The 22,599-nt window shown below is 38.0% G+C and overlaps 1 protein-coding gene across 10 annotated transcripts in view; it reads right to left on the reverse strand.

Moving 5' to 3' along the window:
• The window catches only part of PAN3 (poly(A) specific ribonuclease subunit PAN3), a 132,582-nt gene that overhangs the window by 92,138 nt on the left and 17,845 nt on the right, over positions 1–22,599 (reverse strand). For 8 of the 10 annotated variants that reach the window (XM_078444037.2, XM_078443952.2, XM_078443924.2 and 5 more), the window contains exons 2-5: positions 21,523–21,644; positions 20,701–20,767; positions 18,725–18,795; positions 3,704–3,865 (exon numbers count right to left, since the gene is read on the reverse strand). In XM_078444037.2, the coding sequence (XP_078300163.1) occupies positions 3,704–3,865; positions 18,725–18,795; positions 20,701–20,767; positions 21,523–21,644 (422 nt within the window). The remainder of the gene's footprint in view (positions 1–3,703; positions 3,866–18,724; positions 18,796–20,700; positions 20,768–21,522; positions 21,645–22,599) is intronic. The other 2 variants (XM_078444072.2, XM_078444056.2) reach the window with 1 other exon arrangement.

Genomic DNA, 22,599 nt, shown 5'->3' on the forward strand with positions numbered 1-22,599 from the left:
CAAGCGAGCCAAGAAAAGGAGCTCACAAGGAGCCACAGGTGAAACGAGTCAAGACTGCAAAGAGGAAAGAGTTTCAAAAACAGAGAGGTGGCCAGCGGTTCTAAGTGCTGGATCAAATGCTGTATTTGGTAATTAAGAAGATCTCTGACATTGTACGAGAGCAATTTCAGTGAAACTTGTAAAATGCCAAGTTGCAGATACTGAAGGAATAAATGGGTGGTAAAGACATCAGAGAAAAGAACAGAAGCTATTCTAAAGGTCCTCAAGTGGAAACTCCACAAACATAGTACAGAGACCTGATGTACGTCAAAAGAGCCACATGTAAAATAAATTTAGCCTCCACCAAGCTACAAAAAAACCTAAGGAAAACAGTATCGTTGATTCTCTGACGAGCATGTTTTGTATTTATACATCTTTTTTTTTTTTGTATGAATGTATTAGAATGAAAGCATGAATCACTGTTTTACAAAAGTCGTGGGTTTGGTAAACAGGCTCTCTCATATCATGAGATTCTTGGTGAAAAAGAAAAAGATTGCTAAGTGCTAAAAGATGGGGGATCATAGAGCTCTTGAAAGAAATGCAACACTGAAGAGAATAAATGCAATTAGGAATGATTCAGGTGGAAACCTTCAGACTTCAGAGAAAGTTTCTGTTGCTGTTTTTGACTCAAGGTTTTTGTTGTTACCTTTTGTTTTCAGAAATTGAAAAACTTCTAGAGGTGTTAGGTTAAGACCAAGAAATCAATGTAAAGGTGTTTCCAGATCCAGAAAGAAAAGTAACTGTCACTAAGAATCGGATGGAAAGGTGAGGAAAAAGGACTAACTTTACAAATACTGCAGTTACGCAGAGGCCACAGTCCACGTCCAGTATGCACAGTCTATGGATGCACTCTCACCTAAAACAAAGTTCCTCCTCAGAAGTTCAGTTAACTAGCTAGATCATTAAATCAATCACAGCTCTAATACATTAGAGGGTATATCAGAGAGAGGGAAAGAGATTTTTAAAGTCGGACAAACATGGGTGAAAACGCCCGCTTCTCTACTGGCTACTATTTAACCTTAATGTTACTTAGCTTCTCTGAAGATGTTTCTTCATTTAACAATAACATTTGCGTCCTAAACTGTGAGGAACACCAAAAGGGATGATTTATGTAAAGAGCTCACCACAGTGTCTGGCACAAGGTAAGCATTTAAGAAACAACAGCTATAACTACTAAAATGAAATATAAATTAGTATTTCTCTGACCGTAGGATTGAGAAGACCTAAGATTTAAAGGAAAGGAAACAGGAAAGATTAACGTATCTGGCTACGCATTTTTTGAGTAAAATTTTTTATGTGAACAAATAGAAAATGTTAAAAAGCATCATATAAAACTAAAACAAAAATGGTAAAAGAATGGATTTACATGAATTAGTTTTCTTCACACAACAAAAAGATAACCACCACCACCCCCCCAAAAAAAAAAGAAAGGAAAAGAAAAGAAAAGAGGCTGACATGCTCCTTGCCCTGCATAAACACCACCAGGTGCCCAAATGTAGGAATCCACAGATACAGTAATGGACACTAAGTGGGTATTTTTTTTTTTTAACGTTTATTTATTTTTGAGACAGAGAGAGACAGAGCATGAACGAGGGAGGGGCAGAGAGAGAGGGAGACACAGAATCGGAAGCAGGCTCCAGGCCCTGAGCCATCAGCCCAGAGCCCGACGCGGGGCTTGAACTCACGGACCGTGAGATCGTGACCTGAGCTGAAGTCGGACGCTTAACCAACTGAGCCACCCAGGCGCCCCTAAGTGGGTATTTTTTTAGTACTTCAACGTGTCACTGATACGGGGAGGAGGTACCATCCTTCCGATGTTAGACCAAGCTAATAAGGCATTCCTCATGTCCTTAAAGGAAAAGAACTATCTGCAGCATAAAACAACAGTAGTATTTGAAATGTGAGATTCAGAGAACACCAATCTCTTGCACATTGAAAGGTTTGTCTATTATAACCCGTTTTAACCAAACAGAAAGCATAATTCTAGCATACGCTCTTACAGCAACCTAACGGTGTTTCGAGCTGTGCTCGAAAGAGGTACCTCGAGACAGTCACTGGGATAAGACGGGCATATTGTGAAGAGGCCGAGTGGCTCTGCCCGTGCACAACCAGTGTCACGCCCCACAGCCCGCACGCCAACTGCACCTCCACTCGTCTCTCTTCTTGTCTAGTTAGGGTGCAATTTATTTTCAGACTTTCTTTTTAAAACTGAAAAATAATTCTAACCGTCAACATCAAATCTCTCTCCTACCAATCTCAAAGATAAAAATTCAACGAATTGTACTGCTATTCATTATTGCCATATTCAAAACTCTCCAAGGAAATTTTGAGGATATTATCCTGGGGACCCTCCCCAACCCCCAAAACTTTTCCTTACCTTTAGGAAATACTATGAAAACTTCACTTGGGGCAAATGCTATGTTTCGCAATATTTTTGTAGTAACTTGTTTATTTCTATGCCCAAGGGAATATAGATATCGCTGTGGTATTAATACCGAACAGACCAAAGTATCGTGGAACCCCTTCATAACACAAAGTGGTGACAGAAATAAAACCAAGTTGTTAACTTTGTTGTATGTTTTGTGCATGCGGTGTATGTATGTGGGTTTACCGCCTCTGGGCTAGCAATGCATTAAAAATACCCAAGTAGGGGCGCCTGGGTGGCTCAGTCGGTTAAGCGTCCGACTTCAGCTCAGGTCACGATCTCACGGTCCGTGAGTTCGAGCCCCGCGTCGGGCTCTGGGCTGATGGCTCAGAGCCTGGAGCCTGCTTCCGATTCTGTGTCTCCCTCTCTCTCTGCTCCTCCCTGGTTCATGCTCTGTCTCTCTCTGTCTCAAAAATAAATAAACGTTAAAAAAAAAAAAAAAAAAAAATTTAAAAAAAAAAAAAAAATAAAAAAAATAAAAATACCCAAGTATTCTGAAAGTTTGGGGAGAAGGATATTCAACTTCCACCTAGACTGCAGTTCTGATTAACAGGTCTGTATTATACCATTACCGGTGTCATTAAAGGAGAATATAATCATTATTATCCAAATTACAATTGAATATAATTCAAACCTTTCCCCTGGTACTTCAGAATCTTACTGAAAAGCTAACCTTTGTGATAAAATCCATTTTCATTATTCAGCAATGATAAGACTGAAATGTGCCTGCCACAACTCTATGACAACATACTGTCGAAGCTGGTTTTGAAACCAACACGTAACAAGTCTATTTACACACAAGTTTTATTTAGTAGTAAAAAATGTACAGAAAGACAACATATGAAGCTTCCTGTTATTGAGATTGCAAATAAATGAGATTTCTATGATAAATTTTATAACGACTTTTGAATATAGTACCCTGAATAACTGTGTATGAAATATAATTTGAACTCGTAACTTAACAAAATCCAAAAGGGAAAAACTAAATTTAATAAAAGAATAGGAAAATATACTGCAAGCAGAGAAAGCTCAAAAGCCACCACAGAAAATCATTGAATTGGTTAACGGGCCACTAAACTTACTTCGATTTAAAAAAAAAAATAAAAAAAAAAATAAAAAAAAATAAATCACCTAAGGATATCAACTAAGCCATCCGACCTTCACACCCACCACCCACACAGACACAGAAAGCAGCCAAGATATTCACTTTCAAAAAATGTCTAATAAAATTATTTTTACCTGTAAATTGTTTTCTGTGACTCTGTTCCACCAAACCATATTGATGGGTACTCCTGATTTACACCTGTCAGCAAGGCAGCCAATAGGGTTCTTTGCTTTTCGTGCCTTTGATCCCATCGGAACTAGCCTCTCCTCCAGCATCCCCAGGCGATACTTCCTTGGCTAGGAAAAAGAAGGAAAGAAACCAGGCCACTCCTAACATCCCCCACACTAATCTAAACTAACATAACTAACATATAGAGGACAGCAGGAATGGTGGAATAGGAAACAAGCAAAATTTCTAAGATACTCCCTCTAACGTCCCTATCACCACCCACCATTTCCCACCCCCACCCCCAATACACACCTCCAAAATAACCCACAGTCCTAACAGGCTGAACAACAATATGATATAAAGCAACAACTGTTGTAGAGATATACATTATAATCCCATTTTACCCAATTTTAATGAATAGAAATTACCAGCAAAGTTAAATGTTCTACACAATATTTTCCACTGGCACTTACCTATTCTCACTGCAATATGAAGAAATGCTTCAAGGGCACAAAATATAGGTAAAAATATTCTCCAAACTCTTATCTTTTTCTGCTCCCCAATTTTGCTACCTTATTTCCTACTGAGGAATTGCCCCCACTTCAAAGCAGCAGCTAATTCCTAAGAAATAGATTTGTTTTGAATTGATTTTTTTAATTTTTAAAATTCTATGCAGGTTAAAGTACAAGTCATTATGTCTGAAGTGGGCATTCAACTTAAGGTACTCAATGAAATCATCTCAAAAATTTTTTAAAAAATATACACATTTCATGGGACTTATAAATACCAGTAATGTGAACAGACTGATAACTGAATAGCTTGTCCAATAAAAGCATAAATTCATTGGCAGACATTGTCATAAAGTTAGCAAACAATCTTAATAGTAGTTGGCGGGGCTTTTTTATACATGAAAGTTAATGGTAGTTGTCACCATCTTACCTCTAAATTTGCACTAAATTACATCTCAAGGGAATTTGTGTGTGTGTGTGTGTGTGTGTGTGTGTGTGTGTGTGTGTATAATTTTTTTTGTATATATATTTTTCCCTTTAAGGAATGCTGGTATATTCTTAGGGAAGGTGACTAATTTAAGCCTGAAAGAAGAAAATCTATGTTTACTCACTGTTCTGTCATAAGTCTGCTGAAGCAAATAGTTACAATTAACTTTCTTCAGAAAAAGTGTCATGGCCAGACAAATACATAACATATAATTTTGGCTAGTAGAGACAACCAATTTGAAGAAAACACTTGATTTCTAAATTTCAAAGTAACCTTGCAAATAACGCCTATGGGAATTATTCTATGCAAATTAGATTCTAACTACAGAGATGGGCCTTTGCCAGTGGTCTTTGATTTAAGGGGAAAAAAGTAAACTTGCATAAGAAAGACAACTAAACTACCTACCAACCCAATAACTATAGCAGTGGTAAGTGTTTCATGAGGCTGACACATTTCCACCTCTATGCAATCTCACACCAATTCAATTACCCTTTGTGTCTACATCACAAGCAACTTCTGTGGATGAAAATAAAAATGTACTCATCAGAACAATATTATAAACGAAAGAATTTTAAAGGAACTTATTTCTAGTAACACAGCTCACAACTGTAAGGCTTTGATATGCAGCAAAAATACTATCACCTTAATTAAGCTTTCACTAACTTAAAACTTCTATTTTAGAAAATGTCTGGCCTAAAGATAATCCTAATTATCAGAAAAGTTCAACACATCAAAAAATATTTATTTAAACAAAATCACAACCTATCAGATAGGATTTACACAAGGCACCTAAATTCCGGGCACGTATTTCAAATTCAGACTTGCTTTTGAGCTGGTTATTACAATTGGTGCAATTTATTTCCTTATACCGGTGCACTAAGCAACATAGAAAAAAAGTATTTAAATAAATCCAACGTAGCATTCTCCCTTCCCAACAGGTCCCCTTCTGTTTCTTATTTTTCCGAAGAGGAATCCATCACCTCTCTCCCCACCCCAACCCTCAAAGACCTGTAATTACCCTAACACCCTTCCCTCTTGAATAGAAGCGATCCCCAAAAATGTGCCATTACGGATTTAAGTTTCTCCAATAAGTAGCAAGAGATTAAAACTTAACCTGAAAGTAAAACCTTCTATGTGACACTGAATGAAAAGACTTACGGTATCAGTACCATTTAAATTATCATGAGAAGCAAAAGACGACAAAATGACATCTGAAAAGGGATGGCAGCCATAGAAAGCACGAGGGGGAGGCGAAAAGACCACACGTAGAAGTCTCACTGCACAGGACATAAATTAGAGTAAAATCTCATCCGTAAACTAATTCCCAAATTATCTTGACTATCATATATCCCTTGAAGAACACGCATTTCCAACTAAACATCTAAGAGATCTTTTTGTATCAGGACCTGTTCTAAATACTTGGAATACAATGATGAATAAAACACAAACCTTTCCCTCAAAGAGGATATAATGTGGTAGGTAAAAAGTCATGCAAACGGAACACACTGACTGTGATATAATAAATGCATATATAATAAATAAGGTACCAACAGGGCAGAGACAACGGGTTCACAGAGAAGGCAAAAGCCTGAGCAGTTCTGAAGAAGAAGTTAAGTGGACCCAGACAGGGAGGGGGATGGGGAGAGGGAGAGGGAGGGCGCGCCACTGTAGGCCAGAAGAAAGGTGTGCTAGACGCGTAGACGCATAGACGCATACAGGCACTGTGGTGTCAAGGGCAAACCGCAAGTATTAAGTCTACCAGGAGAGCAGTGGGCCAACCAACCTCCAAGAGCAAAAGGTGAGGCTTCAAAGCAATGAGAAAAAACCCGTTCCTATCCTGTCCGAAGGACTTCAGACTTCATTCCATGGGCAACGGGAACTCGTGAAAGCTTCCGATGGAACATTACACCGGCAACGGGCAGACCCACACCCACGGGGGACTGTGGCGGCAATCCGGGCGAGGGTTGCTCAGCCCCCCGCTCACCGACGGGGCTGGCGGCCGTGGAGGCCGCCCTGGGCACCGCAGCACGTTTCGGCAGCGTCCCCGGCCTCTCGCCTCTGGAAGCCAGTGGCCCCACAGGCCCAACTGTGACAACCCAGAAAGATCTCCAGTGTTCCCTGGGAGCAGGGGCACAAAACTGCCCCCGTTTGAGAATGGCTGGTGATTCTCCAGGATGTGAACTCAAGGGAACTGAAGTGGGAACGAAGCTAATTGCGGCCTGGGTGGGAAGAGACATGCTGGGCTAAGAACCGCTATCGGTGACTCACTGAAAGTGGGGGCTAAGGACACCGGAGAAGTCAGATCGAAGATAAGGAAATAAAAGGGGGCGAAGACACTTTTACGGGAAATGCTTATTAATCCCTAAAGTTATTCCCCTGACATTCTGAGTTCTGTAAGATCCAAACCGTCCCCTCCAGAGCAAACAAAAGCCCTCTTCCCTCTCCTAGGCCGATCTTGAGAACGTCGATAGTCAACAAAAGCAGTAAAGGGCGCTGCTGACCCTCTGTGCTTGATAGCCTCGCCCTCCGTGGACTTCTACTTACAGAATGGAAGTATTTTTAAGTGTCCTGTCCTATCAGTAAATCACCAGCTTTTCTGCCCCACCTCCTACCAAGTCCACACCGTACATCAAAATTCCCAATCTCTTTCTGTTCCTGTGGTAAAATATCCTGAAAGTGTTCCTCCCCCTCTCCCTCTCTCTAGAGTTACACAACCCCTGCTTTAAAATCTCAAGATTCACTACAACAGTGAACGATTTTTATCATTCTTCACAAAATCTAAATTAACAGTACAGTAAGAGTAGATGAAAATTGTTTTACTCATTTGATGAGGCATTTTAAAAAAACACACTGGCTTCAACAAAAGTATTCAAGGATCCTTTTGGGTTCAAACTGTAAGGAACCTATGGATTTTCTGGAAATGTCATTAAAATAAACATTCTGCTTCAGTGGACCTCGAGCGAAGCCTGAGACTGCATTTCTAAAAGGCTCCCACAACTACTAGTACTCTCCTGCTCTGGTGACCACACTTTGGGAGGAGTAAAGTTCTAGAGAATGTTACAGAAAAGACCTAGAGAAAAAACAACGAACGGTCCAGACAGAAACTGAGGCCACTCCCGGAAATAACAAGAGTTCAATAGAGTTTGACCTACATACTTAGAGCCTTCGAGACCATTACTCATATACCCTGCAGAAGTTTTTCAATGCTGGCTCTTCGAAATTTCATGACCTAGTCCATAAAAGCCCTTTCCGATGGTTTAAGACTAAAGGAAATCCTCCTTTGCTCCTCACAAATGAGGGACGTCTCCGTATCAAAAGAAAGAATAGTAAAAGCTAATTTTTACGACTCTTTGAGTTCAAAAGCCTAACTGCACACACTTTTTTTAGTCATTCATTCACTCAACATTTCAGCATAACACTCTTTGCTCTTCTTCCTAGAAATACAAAGCTGAGATCTATTCTCTTCCCCTAAAAAACTTCACAGTCTAGCCAAAGAAAAATCTATAAATACCACTGCATGTATAGAAAATGTAGTTAAAGCCACTAAGTAACAGACCGATTTTTCAGTGCACAATTCTTCTGGTACAACTGCAAAACAGCAATGCTTTAACAATGCTTCCTATTACTAGCCATATGTTGTTATATATCATTAACTAATTAGTGATAAACTACAGAAATCAAGTTGTTACCACAGTACAAAAAGTTTCCAATACCCTGAATTTTAAGAAACCCTTTCGAACATCAAAAACATTCACTATTTGTACTTCTAAAACAACGAGTGATGATTTAAAGTATTATGAATGACACTTTTAAATGGTTTGCATTTTATTAGTCACAACTTCTTCAGGTAACTTAGAAAATAGTAGTGTGTGTGTGTGTGTGTGTGTGTGTGTGTGTGTATATATATATATATATATACATATGAACTATCTCCATTCAGATAATACTTAGTAACTATATTAATTCCCATTACCTTTTACTATAATAACTCAGCAACCTACCTCCTGCCACTCCTGAGGGTCTCAGGCCCACTAATAGAAACCTCTGCTCTAGAACTGACTACATATTTATTTGAAAATAAACCTGCATTTTTATTTATTTATTTATTTTTTTAATATAACCTCTTCTAAAGGCACCTGGCTGTCTCAGTCAGAAGAACATGTGCCTCTTGATCTCAGGGCCGGGAGTTTGACCCCCACATTAGGTGCAGAGATTATTTAAATAAATAAAAATAAAACTTGAAAAACAAAACCTCTTCAGGAGTGCCCGGGTGGCTTAGCTGGCTAAGAGTCCAACTTTGGCTCAGGTCATGATCTCATGGTTCGTGAGTTCGAGCCCCAAGTCAGGGTCTGTGCTGACAGCTCAGAGCCTGGAGCCTGCTTCGGATTCTGTCTCTCTGTCTCTGTCTCTGTCTCTGTCTCTGTCTCTCTCTCTCTCTCCCTCCCCTGCTCACTTCTCTCTCTCTCTCTCAAAAATAAATAAACATTAAAAACATTTTTTTAATAAAATAAAAACAAAACCTCTTCCAGCTCACAGCGGTCGTCCCTAAATTAATGAAATGTCCTAATATTTTAGCATATTTGTAATTATGAGAAGTAAATTGGAAATTATAATTTCATTAACGATTGGTGGGTAATCTAAACTCACTGGGAAAAAACAGACGCCCAAATTGACTAAAATCATTTGAATTTTTTAAATCAAATACATTAACTAATTTCCATACAATCATCAAGACAGGGAACTACCTCTACCTAATTTACTATGTGGATTTTAAAGGCTCCTACACCTAATTAATTTAGAATAGTAAATCCAGACCTACAAACCACTGCAGCATGGGCTCCAATCATCTTCCCCGTGAGTAAACACTTACAAAATCAAAAACAGAGTAAGCCAGCTTCAAAGATCATGTTGTATTTTGTCCCACCATTCGTTATAATTGTGGGCTATTTGTGAAAACATACTAGGTTCCTTAAGTTTTCATTGTTCAAATAAAAACAAGAGTAGGACACGATGGGCAAGCGAGTCCACTAAAAAACAGACCCACTGTTAGAGACTCGGGGCAGGAAAACATCTATAAATGAAAAAGCCCTTTTAATTTGCGAAGTCAATGTACAGGATAACAGGATGAAAACAGAGGATGCTCTAAGTTATATCAAATAAAGCAAAACAGGATTTACATACACACACAAACATATTTTTAGGCTCTACCATGAGTCAGTCCCCCAATATCATATGCATATGTTTAAGGAAGCTTACAAAGCGGTTATTCCTTCTGTTCTTAAAACCTCCAGATTATAACGGAGTTCTACGCCAACAAAAGCAAGACCAGTGGAATACTTCTGCTAAGCAAGGCTACATTTAATTTCTAAAGAACTGGAACACCAAACTGCAACTTCTTTTATTCTTCTGGTTTAGAATGAAACTGAATATAAAACGTAGAGAAAGAAAATACCGTGCCTAAGTTATTTTAAGTGAATCTGAGGAAAGGTGTTTTTCTCTAAGTCACGAAAGTTATTTCCACAAGAAACTATCAACTGTAATCATTTTATAACTGTAATCAACTTTTACAATGTATTCCAGTACTTTATCAAAAGTACCCATGATGCTAAACGCCTGATCACTCATTAGCAGAAGGTTCCCTTTTTATTTATTTACATTTGTCCCCTGGCTTCAATCTTGAAATGAAGCAGAATATCCTCAGAAATGCTCTTTACTAGATAGAACTGAACCTAAGCTAAAGCAGTGGTTACTCAAAAGTAATCTCACACACATTCAGAAAACAGATACACACGTTTTAGAACTACAGAATCATAAGCAACAGAAGACTGGAACAACTACCACGTGGCAAGCACAAGGCACTACACCAAGCACTTTATACCCATTAACGTATTTCACGCTCACAACTCTGTGAGACCGGCACAACCGTAAAGCCCGCTCCACCGATGAGAAAAGTGAGGCTATACGAGGTTAAAATAACTCACCTAGAATCCCACAACTAACGTAAGGTCGGGCTCCAGAGTTTGCACTCCTAACTGTGATATTCTGCCTCCAATTTGAAGAAACCTGTTCCATATTCCCTAACATATTTCAATCTTAACCTTATTCTAGCTAATCCTAAAATAGCCAAATACAAACTCCTGAACGAATCAATCTCTGAATCTACCTGGCATGGACGGGATCGATGAGAAACAAGAGCTACAGAGGCTCCATTCAAAGAAATAAAATTAAGCAGCTCCCTCTCCCCATTTTCAAAATGCAGGGGAAAACATCTTGGGAATTAAACAGAGTTGGGGAGGGGTGCCCGGATGGCTCAGTTTCTGACTTCGGCTCAGGTCACGATCTCGCGGTTCGTGAGTTTGAGCCCCACGTCAGGCTCTGTGCTGACAGCTCGGAGCCTGGAGCCTGCTTCGGATTCTGTGTCTCCCTCTCTCTCTCAAAAACAAACAAACATTTAAGAAAAAAAGAGTTGGGGAAATTATGCACTTTGGGTTCAATTTAGCTAAAACTTAGGCTAGCATGTTTGTGGATGGGAATTCTAAACTCACCTTTACTAATTCATTACTGACCCCGACTTTGTAGAAAATAGAGATGAACCACCAGCAATGCCAAGCGGCTGAAATCAGCTACTTCACTTTGTAAACACAATGAGCAGAGCAGAGTAAAACGAAGCCAACTACATAATCTCAGAATGAGCTACTAGTTCCCAAGTCCAGATAGACAATGCACCATGGTTTTACCAAACTATCATTACTGGGTTAAGAACTAACTCAAAACGCCCAAAGCTAAACCAAGAGAATGACTACAGCCCAAGAGTATTACACACTGTATATAAAAGGCATGTTGCCTCAGTTCACATGTTTAAATACGGTATAAAGTGTCAAACATCAAACCACCACTCACCTCTTAAAAAAACAAAAAGAAACCAAACCAAACAAAAACAACCTCCAAAACGCAAATCTGCCACAAGATCTTTTATAATCCATTGATAGAATAAAATTTCCTTGCAGTCATAAATTTGGAAGATTCTTTCTTGACTCAACAACAAAAGCCAAGTGGTCACTGCCCACAACATACCAATTAAACCTAAGTACAGAAAGTAGTACATGGTTGAACTCCTAATTTGTCACAACAAAATTTAATCTGTTCTTTCCAAAGCATATCTTTATCTCAACACAATCCTGGAAGTCAACCTGGAGTACTCTTTATTTTGCAGGAACACAAAATTAACTCTTTCAAAACTGAGTCCTTTCCTGTAAGAACTATCATATTTCTAAACAAGTTTGAATCTAATCTTATTTACACAGCATTTTAAAGAAAAGAATAAATTAAGACTGGAGGTAAAAACAATAGGAAAAATGTCACATTTAAATCTGACAATTAAAATGCAGAGAAGACGAAGAACATATCCATTTGCTAAGGAACGTTAACTACTATAGATCATTAGCAATAAAATGACAATACGTTAAAATTACAAGAAAACATCGACAATCCCTTCAATTTAAAATCACTGACTCGGCATACAGGGAATTACCATGTTATTTTAACCAAAATGAGCTTAATATTTTGTTCTTTTTAAATGTACTTAGTAAGGGATAATCAGAGTCTGTGTGACATTTCAAAAGTGACAGCGTAAATTACTTGTGAAATTCAAGACCAAAAACAAAATGGGAGACTGAAACATCCACGAGGCCTAAATCTCTAACATACATAGAGCTTACAACGAATTTAAAAAGAATAGCCTAATAGAAAAACGAGCCAAGGACGTTAAAGAAACACCAATGACCAATTAACATAAATGAGTAGTTCAACAGCACCAGTAATCAAATTTAAACAATGGGGGGGGGGGGGGGAGGTTGCCTTATACAGTAACAAAGATGTGAAATACTTTTACATCTCTGTGTTATCAAGTCTGTAGGAAACCAGAACCTATCAGTAGGAATGTAAACATGTACAACATCTCTAAAAGGTTACCTGTCAAACATCAAAAGTTTATTTTTTTTTCAAACATCAAAAGTTTAATTGTGTGTTCCTGCCCCAGAAACTGTGTTCACAGAAATTTTTACTGAGAACCACATAAATGGAAAAAGGAACAGGCATAAGGTCAATGTTTTATCTCTTCCCCTGTATATTACCAGTAGCCTCTTTCCACTACCTCTCTCTTTTTCACCTTATCAAAGACTCATTTCACCTTTCTCATATTGCCCTTGCTAGAAAGACTTTGGGTTTTCTCCGAAATATAAGTAATTATTATCTATATTATTCTAGGTAAATTACTTTCTCTCTCAAAACTTCCACTCTCCAATTTTGTAAAATGAGAAAAATAATCTCTCTCCAAGACCCATTGGGATGATTAAATGATACAAAAGAGAAAACCTGAACTTACGAAAGAATTATATAAGTTTAACACATTACCTGGAACAGATACAGAAAATCATTATCAATACAAATAAAATCAAGTTTCTGTCCATCTCTCACTACATCATGAGAAATCCCCACGTGCATTTTCACCAAATTGGAAGCACGTGTTCGAGAAGCTAACGGCTATGTGGGGAGGAGTTGGGGGAGGGGGGTCCTGAACACCTCACAGAAAAGATGGACATCCTCAGAGCAGCTATTGGAGACCCATATTTCCAGTCGCAATTACAACACAGCCTGATCCACAGTGAGCAGTAACAGATTATTTATTTAGCTACAGTTAACAATGTATTAGTACAACTACCATTTATCGGGCACTTCTGGGCCAGGAAATATTTTTCGTTTAGTCCTCATAACGCCACATAGTAGGCACTCAGCATGATTACTGTTTTCATTTTGCGAATGGAGAAACGCTTGACTAAGCTTAAAGACACAAACATAATCCGTGAAGAAATGGAGAATCAATTCAGACTGCCTGGCATCCAACTCCAAACCCTAAGACTCCCAAGCATTATTCAATACCACTGGGTTATTACTACTCCGACTGTTTGCTCTTTGAGAGAAATAAAAACTCAACCAGAGCTCTGAGTAAGCTATAAACGGGGACCATGGCATAAGGCGCCTCCCTACCTGCAGGGACTTGGATCTAACAACTCTACCAGTTCCCACAGGGACTCATGCGCATCTCTAAATCTACGACCTCACCTACCTCTGGCTTAAGTTGGGAGAGCACACATTCCCACAGCTTGGCAAGTAGAGATGAATGGAGGTTTCATCTACGCCAGTAAAACAAGAATAGCTCTGTTTAATTTGCAATTCTAAACACAATTTTCCATAGAAATATTACTCATACAATACTCATGGGTAAACGATATTGATGTGGCTGATCTGCAAAACCTAAATACTAAGCAAAACAATTCTTGAGAACATATATAAAAAAGTTAAAAACTGTGGTTTTACAGGTGAGGTTTTAAATTGTCAATTTCCATTAAGACTTCCATTTCAGTTTCTCCATTTTCTCTTCCCCTTTTATTTTTCCCGAGATCAATACTTGGCTTGATGTTCCAATATAAGCCTAAGCCGCAGAAGGATCAAGGAAAGATTTACATTCCAAACTTCCTCTGCTATAATTCTATTAATCTCTCCAAATTTACTTTAGCTTTCTCCAATAAAAGAACCCTACCACAAATAGTCTCCGGCTTCCTTGTAACTCCATAGTTTGTTCCCTAGATTAGAAATAATATAAAAGTCATCTTTTGAAGACATTAAAACAGAAAGGTTACAAGAAAAAATTTAAACGTCAAATTAATCAGAAAACATACTATATCGCCAGTAAATTTTGTAATACAGATGGGTGAGAGAGGGAGGTGTATGCTCTTGAGGTAGAAAACAGTGGGAAGGAGGTTTCAAACTGAGATAAAACATGGAAGGAAGCAGACAAAGTATTGCTAGTCAACTTCTCCCTCAAACAGAATAATCCAGAACTGGACGTCCAAAATCTACACATCCTCACAAATAACACGTCCTCACAAACAAACCATCGGCAGATAAGCCAAACCCTTTTGGTCCCACTTCCCTCATCCTAGCCAAGAGCTTTAAAATCAGGAGAAATAAACATGATACGTTAGAAATCATTGTCTCCTGAGTCCAAAGGCTTTAACTTGTTAATTCAAACCTTAAAAATCTCTTCTCCCATTGCTAGAAATAAAATGCAAGTGCCCAGGTAAAACTGCATGTTGATCGAAACAACACCATAAAGTACAACTAAAACGAGAAGCGTAAATGACAGCCACCAGAGCCTTCTGTGCTGTGGGGGAGGGAGGCGGTGAACACGAAAAGGACTCTCGATGACTAAAACATGAGGGCAAAGAAAGGCTAAGAAAGAGATACGCAAGGGAAAGCCAACAACGCCAGATACAAATTTTGAAGCTTCTCACTCTGCTTAGGCTTTGTCTCAATCATCTGTGGTCGCCCTGCATACAAACTCACAGCTTAGCAAGAATACCCAGCAAGACGTCATGGTACTGATTCACTTCATTTATGCACATCTGTATCTCAACATCTAACTCTGTTATAAAGTTACTCTCTTCCCAAAGGATCCTTACCCAAAACCGTACAGCTCTATACGTCACACTTGTGATTCACGGTGACTCTCACCCCTTTTTCTGTTATGCCAGTTTGCAGCTTGATCTCTCTTGCTGTTAAGGTTTCCTCGTGTATTAATCTCAAATACATTAACTCCCATTTTCAACAAAACCCCTTCTCTAGTGTTTTGGGGGGCTTAACTCTCCCTCAGAATACGCGGCTACAATTCACTTTCTTCCACCACCACTCCTGGCCAACAATGATTATACACACTTTCAAACAATGGTTACTTTTCCTATCTATCATATCAGTTTTATCTAATGGAGAAAACAAATCAGTGCTTCTCAAACATCAGTTGTGAAAGATCATTTTTTTCATAATTTCCTGTTTATCATGGTTGTATACTTTTATAAAGTAAAAAGGAATTACCAGAAAAGTGAGCACATATTTGGATGTTGCAGTATTATCAAATTATTACAGAAGTTTCTAAAAAGGTATTTCCAATCTTTTAACTTCCGTCTCCACAGACAGGTACCAGACGCTTCAGGGACTGGCGCCGGTCCCTGGGCATGAGCAGTAAGGACTGCCCTAATGCATACATTCTCAGTACACGACTCTTCAGGAAGTCGTTCACATGCCTAGCAACAATAAAGCAACCCACACAAATGGCAATGAACCTGTTTAATACTGTTTTCCACATCCCACATTTTACTTCAGCCAGTCCCTACAGATACAGGGCCCCCCGGTCATAGTCTCTTAGCTTGTCTTTGATAAAGAGGATTTAAAAATTTACTGAAGATCCTAACTCTCTACTTATAATCGAGCAGTATCTTCTGATTAAGAGTCTTTCCTCTCCATATTCCACACCTTCAAAAACCACAACTCAAAACATCTTTTCTCCATAAACACTTCTGCATCTAGAGAATTCTCTGCGATTTGGCAATCATCAGACATTTACATTGGCACTAATTAATATGCTGTAAGGAGGTTCATGTACTGCCTTTTCAATTAGATTTGAGAGAAGCAGTCAGTGTAAACATCATTCTTTTGCCATTTTCCACATAGCACAGAGTAAGTCTGCTTACAGTAAAAGCAATGGTCTGATCTGACCCCGAGAATTCTCATAGTCCCCAGGCAAAAACAGCAGCATGCCTGGCCTAGGGATTGGCCTGAGATTTCCAGAAAATAATTTAGCTATGAAACACAGTAGTAGGTATGGCCTAACTTAACTCTCTGTTCCCTCCAATATCATTATGAAATAAAAGGTCTCTCAGTAATCACGACAGCCTTCTAAATCAACTTAGAATTATATTTACCTAAATTTGAGTTACTTCCACTAAAACGACATCATTAGGCAGACATTAAGAATTACTACGACCAAAGAAAAAGTCTACATATGCCTTCAATTTACAAAGTGTAGCATACAATACTCTTATGCTAAGAGTTTTACTAACACAAAGAAATTTTAAACTTTCTCAATCCAACCATTAACAATTTTCAAATACACACAACCTGTACCAACAGATTCCTAACTATACAGTCCACTACGGGGGGAAAAAATCTATGTCCCTAAATATTATTTTAAATGTAAATGGCAAGAAAATATGGTCCTTCAAAGACCTACCACTATGTGAACCCCGAATTTCTAAGTAGAGACTAGCCTGTAGGTCCGTTCAGTTTAGACAGACAGTGAGTTTTAGACATGAGAGAGACACCACAGTCATTATCCAGGGCATGCCTGTCATTTCACGGACGACGCACACGCCGCAGCCGGGGAAGCTGGCCCAAGGTCACAAAGCCAGAGACGCCGGGCCTCAACAGTTGCAGCACCGTGCTCCTTTCACCACGTTACTCCACTTCCCTTCCAAACGTTGAGGTCGGGTTGGTAACATTTCCTTCTACCACTTTCCTACACTAAAATGAATTTTAGAAGAATGCACACTATATCCTCCTTTTTCCAATCTCCAGGGATTTTTACTGTTTTCTCAAAAATGAGTATCGGCCGCTCTAAATCACATGTCAACTTTAAGGTACTAAACCCTCATATTAGGAATACTTTCAAGTGTTTGTTTGCCATGCTAGTCTTACTTTCTACTCATACATCAGAAATGCTACTTATCACAGTTAACTGATCATCAAAAATGCAAAAACTAACAAAAAATAAAGAGGTGAAAAAGCCATTAAGGGGACTCCTCAGACTACTGAAGGGCTTTTTATTTTTTCCTTACACTAAAAAGCTCCAGATACTTTGACTTCTAGCTTTCACCTGCTTTTCAGCATTTTACGGTTTCCTTCCATGTCGCCAGGCTTTGTCTACTGTCACTGCTCCCTACTGTCAGTTAGCCAACCTGTGTTCAATTCTATTCCACTTCTACTATGTGGATTCAAAACTACACGCTCCAACTTATAAGACTAGTATGTAAAGCAAGAGTAAATGTGCTCTCGGTGACAGCATAAGGAAATGTATAAAATTGAACCCACACGTTTTAGTTTACATTAAAAGTAGTTCATAATTAATTACCTCCTTGTTCTTATCTATTGTTCAAAATGGAGATAATACTACGTACATAAAGTATTAAATGTCATTTATACCTGACGCCGTTAATTCTTATCTTGAGAATATCTAGTCTTCTTGAATTTCCTTTTATACCACCCTCTGATCAAATGTTCCTAAAACCATCTTAAACTTGTATCAGTTTCCCAAAATTAATATTCTTTTCTTCCATTACTTAGGAAACTGAATTAGTTACAACACTGTAGTAATTTCCACCAAGATTTACAACCTCCTGAACATCTTTAGCTGCTACTGATCCTAACCAAAAATATCACCTTCTGTAGATTATTATTAGTATTAACATGATGATTCTCCGTAAGACTCAAAGGCATCCAACTGTAATAAAATCTTCACTTCTACCTGTCATAGAAGTAGCCCTATAAAATACTTCAAAATCTATGCCCGACCTATCACCCTCGATGCCAAGTAAAATACAGTTAAATTTCTGATATGAGAGATTTTAAACTGTTTTTAAACAGTTGAACCAATTACGAAAAGTCGAAGATTTTTAAGTTTGCCTCGTAATGAGAAGTTTAAATTAGGGGAGAAATCTTTGAAATTTAGACAAAGCAGTTAGGAAATGAAGTTAAAATATGATTAATGTGCCTATAATGGGTCACATTAACAGCAACTACAACATTAAATTTGATGTTTTCTTAAAAATAGAAACATTAAGGTAAAGAAAATGAGGAAAAAAGAGGATTTCATTCCTTCACATAAAACATCTCTATTTCATGCACAGAGATAAATAAAATTCTACACGTATGAAATATATACCAAAAAAAAAAAAAAAAAAGGCAAGCAAAAGCAACAAAAATATCACAGTCCATTAAAAGCACCTCCCCAACTTAGGAGAATATTGACCATTATATAGGTGATGACCCCAATATCACTTGTATATTCCATTTAGTCTCACATAAGTTTCAACTTCACCTACCTTTCTTCTCTGAGAGATGTTGAGGGCACCAAAGTCATTAAACAAGGATGAAGCAGGTGAAGTTAGAGGATCTGGAAGGTAAGTTACATAAGTTTCCACACAGACAACTCAAGCAACCCACAAATCTAATAAATGTTTAACCTGACAACATTCTTAACAGTAACAAAAAATCATATACCACAGTAATACTTAAACTCAATGCCTCATATACAGTGGATGTTCAAATATTTTCTAAGTAGAAGAAACACAAATTAGAGAATACTTCTTTCAGTCGATACTTAGCCAATTAAAGTATCAGCTAATACTTTAATCAGAAGCTATATGGATTAGGGTACATCTGTTTGTTTAGAACCAAAAGAAAAATCAAACAGAAAAAAAGAAGAGATGGCTCTTGACCTTGTTATTAGGAATGTGTGTTTATGAAAGAAGTCTACCATTTAGTAAATGTTTGTGTACTTGAAACCCAATCATGAGAAAAATTACAAAGGGCAGGGAGGTGGGGAGGACAGAAAGCCATGCTCTGAATGACTGGACTTGGATTTTAACACTTAGGCAAGGCCTTAAAACCATCTATGCGATATTCTATCTTTTTTAAGTTTGTCACCAGATATTTTATATTCTTACTAAAAATATAAGTAAATTAAGTTTTTAAAGAGGGAAATATTAAATGTTTCAAAATAAACATGAAATTTAAAGATTTTATAATTTCAAAGTTCTATTACTCTGTTCAGAAGTTATAAACAAAAGTGTATCTCTAAATGGTTTTTCACTTAATAAACCAGAAGAGTTTCTGAAAAGGTACACGTGATACACATGGAAATACTTACCTTCAATTCTGAGCTCTACTTACTCTTATGTTTCTCATTAAATTATCTACGAAATTCTAAAATCTATAGTAACTGTTCTTATTTAGAAGGACCTACTAAATCTCTCCAAAATGCAGTATGGACTGCTGCTTAATTTCTCCAGTTTCGACTGCCTGAGTTTTCATAGCTTACTCTCTCATTAGAATTAACAATTTAATATATGTACAGAAAAAGCTAGTAAAATATTTTTATGTAATTTATACATTCAAGGCACCTAAAAATAGGTACTATTATGCAGAGTACTAACACTCAATTGTTACATATTTTTAAGAAGCTATTCTTGAACATTTTTTTTAACATTTATTCTTTTTTTTTTTTTGAGAGAGAGAGAGAGCGAGCAAGCATGAGCGGGGGAGGGCGAGAGACAAAGTGGGAGACACAGAATCGGAAGCAGGCTCCACGCTCCGAGCTGTCAGCATAGAGCCCGATGTGGGGCTCGAACTCACGAACTGTGAGATCATGACCCGAGCTGAAGTCAGACGCTCAACCGACTGAGCCACCCAGGCGCCCCCTTTGAACATTTGTTTTTAAAATAGAATACAGAAAGATACTTGGAAATTCCATACTAAAAACCTTAAAAATGACCATGATCTTGCAAACAGTCACTGCATGTCTAAGAATGTTTCCGAAGAAGTAAGATATAAACACAGATGCATACACATAGTCCAATATTAGAATACTTTTTTAAAAACTTCAGTAAATTATGAAAATAAGCAATAGAATTCAATTTATTAAGATCAAGAAACACTCCTAATTTTAAAGTGTATCTAATGCCATCTCAAGTATATGAGTCTACTTAGCTAAGTATTACGTATGTAAGCGTATATATATATATATATATATATATATATATATATGTGTGTGTGTGTGTGTGTGTATACAAGTACATGTATTTTCACACTCAGACATAACCACTACTTGGAATTATATGGAATCCAAACAACAGTGATCTCTCTAGATCATTCTTATTCTCTTCCTTTATACATATTCATAATTTTCAAGACTTCAAGGTTTCTCCAATGAACACACTGTTTTAGGATCAGAAATATACACATATGCACGTACGCATACATACAAACACACAAAAGAGAAAGAGGGATCCAGTCTTACCGTGGCCTGCATATGGCTTGGCACTGTCATTCAGAAGGCTTGGGGAGCTGCTACTGTTAGTCACTCTCTGCAAAAACAAAATAGACAAACATTACATCACTAACTGAGAACAGCCAGCCAATTCAGACGAACTCTCTGCTTCTTCCCCTCCGATCCACTTCTCACATCACTGACACTCTAATGTGACTATAAATGTTGCAACATGAATTACATTAATTCATGTAAAAATGTCCAAATACTCTCTATAACACATCAGATGAAAATTTTACTCACTAGCCAGATATTTAAAACCAAAGTTGCACACCTATTTTGAATTGCACTTCCATATTATTAGCTTGGGCAACACATGTAACTATTCAGCTTCCCGGTCTATAAAATATAAATTTCAACATCCATCTGAGAAGACGTAAAAGTCAACAAACGCTTTCTAATAGCCTCTCCCGGTGTGTATTAGCCTTCATACACCTTATAGATTCTATAAAATTAGGCTATTCTTGGTTCTCTAAACATGTTCATTGCTTTCTTACACTCCATACCCTCTACAGTCTCTCCATCCTGAAAGGCCTTCACTCCATACCCACAAAACAGAGAGGAGTGAAAACTAGTCTCTTTCCATCTGTCTTCTACATACTCCACTGTCCTCCCACCCCATCCTACCCTTGAAAGCTCACACAGACTCCAACTGTATCCCACCAACCTGATCGATTCCGAAAACCTTCCCTCATACTCAACAAGTTTAGGAATAAATGAAGACTCTAGACATCCCCGGACACTGGAATAAACTTCACTGTTTAGTGCCATGTAAATTCAGACCAAGGATACCTGCATCAAGGGATACTTTGTTTCCACTGGGCTTCCAAATCCATTGACTCCAATGAAGCTGGTGCTGAAATAGGAATCTGTGAGACTTGTATCAGTTAAAGCACCTCCATCTATTCCAGGAACTGAAAGAAAAGGAAAATTCAAGCATTTTAATTATTTGGAAGTACAAAATACTGATGTAGTTTCTGTGTCTCTAATAGATTTTAAAGTCTCAAATCTCTGTCACACTTCCTTTTATTTATCTGTTCATAACAGAAGGCAGGACCAAATAAAATTGGCTCAGCTCTAAACATTTGATGAACAATGCTCAAGTTGACGGATTTTTTTCCCACAGAGATAGTATTTTATTTTGTATTAGTATGTAAGCACCACCAAACATAACATGAAGAAACAAACCACACTTGCACTTCATTTTCTCAAGTGTTCTTTCTTTAACTTTGCAAGAAGACAGAATACAAACACTGCAACTGAATCTTCAGAGGAGAAACAGATGTAAGTTTCTCAGGACTGTTCTCTTAATACATCTTATGAAACAGACCAGCAGTCTCACATTAACGCATAACTCAGTAAAAACAATTCTGCAGTGTAGCAATAGGATAGAGTTCAGAAATACAGACAAGCTGTTGATTTTAGGATAGGTTAATACAAAACGATTGTTAAGTAGTAGGACAATCCATCATATATCAACAAAGTAATGGACAATATGGTTTAGATGCTACCTCTTGGTAATTACTTGGAATGTTGCTATTTTCTAAGCTGATAGTTAAGTACAAAACCATATGCTTTACAAATCAGCTAAGCTCCAAGTAGGATTGTCCTCTTCTGGGCACAGCCTCTGAGAACTAGTGAAACCACTCCCACCCCCAACTAAGAAAACTAAGAGAATGCTGACAGTTGGATGTAGGGTGCTATGATCTGAATGTCTGTAACCTGCAAAATTCACATGCTGAAATCCTAACCCCCAAAGATAATGGTATTAGGAGGCAGGGCCTTTGGGAGGTGCGTAGGTCATGGGAGTGGAGGTCTCAGGAATGAGATTAATCTTCTTTTTCACAAGAAATCCCTAAAGACCCCTAG

This window comes from Panthera onca, chromosome A1 (assembly GCF_046562875.1).
Source record: "Panthera onca isolate mPanOnc1 chromosome A1, mPanOnc1 haplotype 2, whole genome shotgun sequence".
Classification (NCBI taxonomy): Eukaryota; Metazoa; Chordata; class Mammalia; order Carnivora; family Felidae; genus Panthera; species Panthera onca.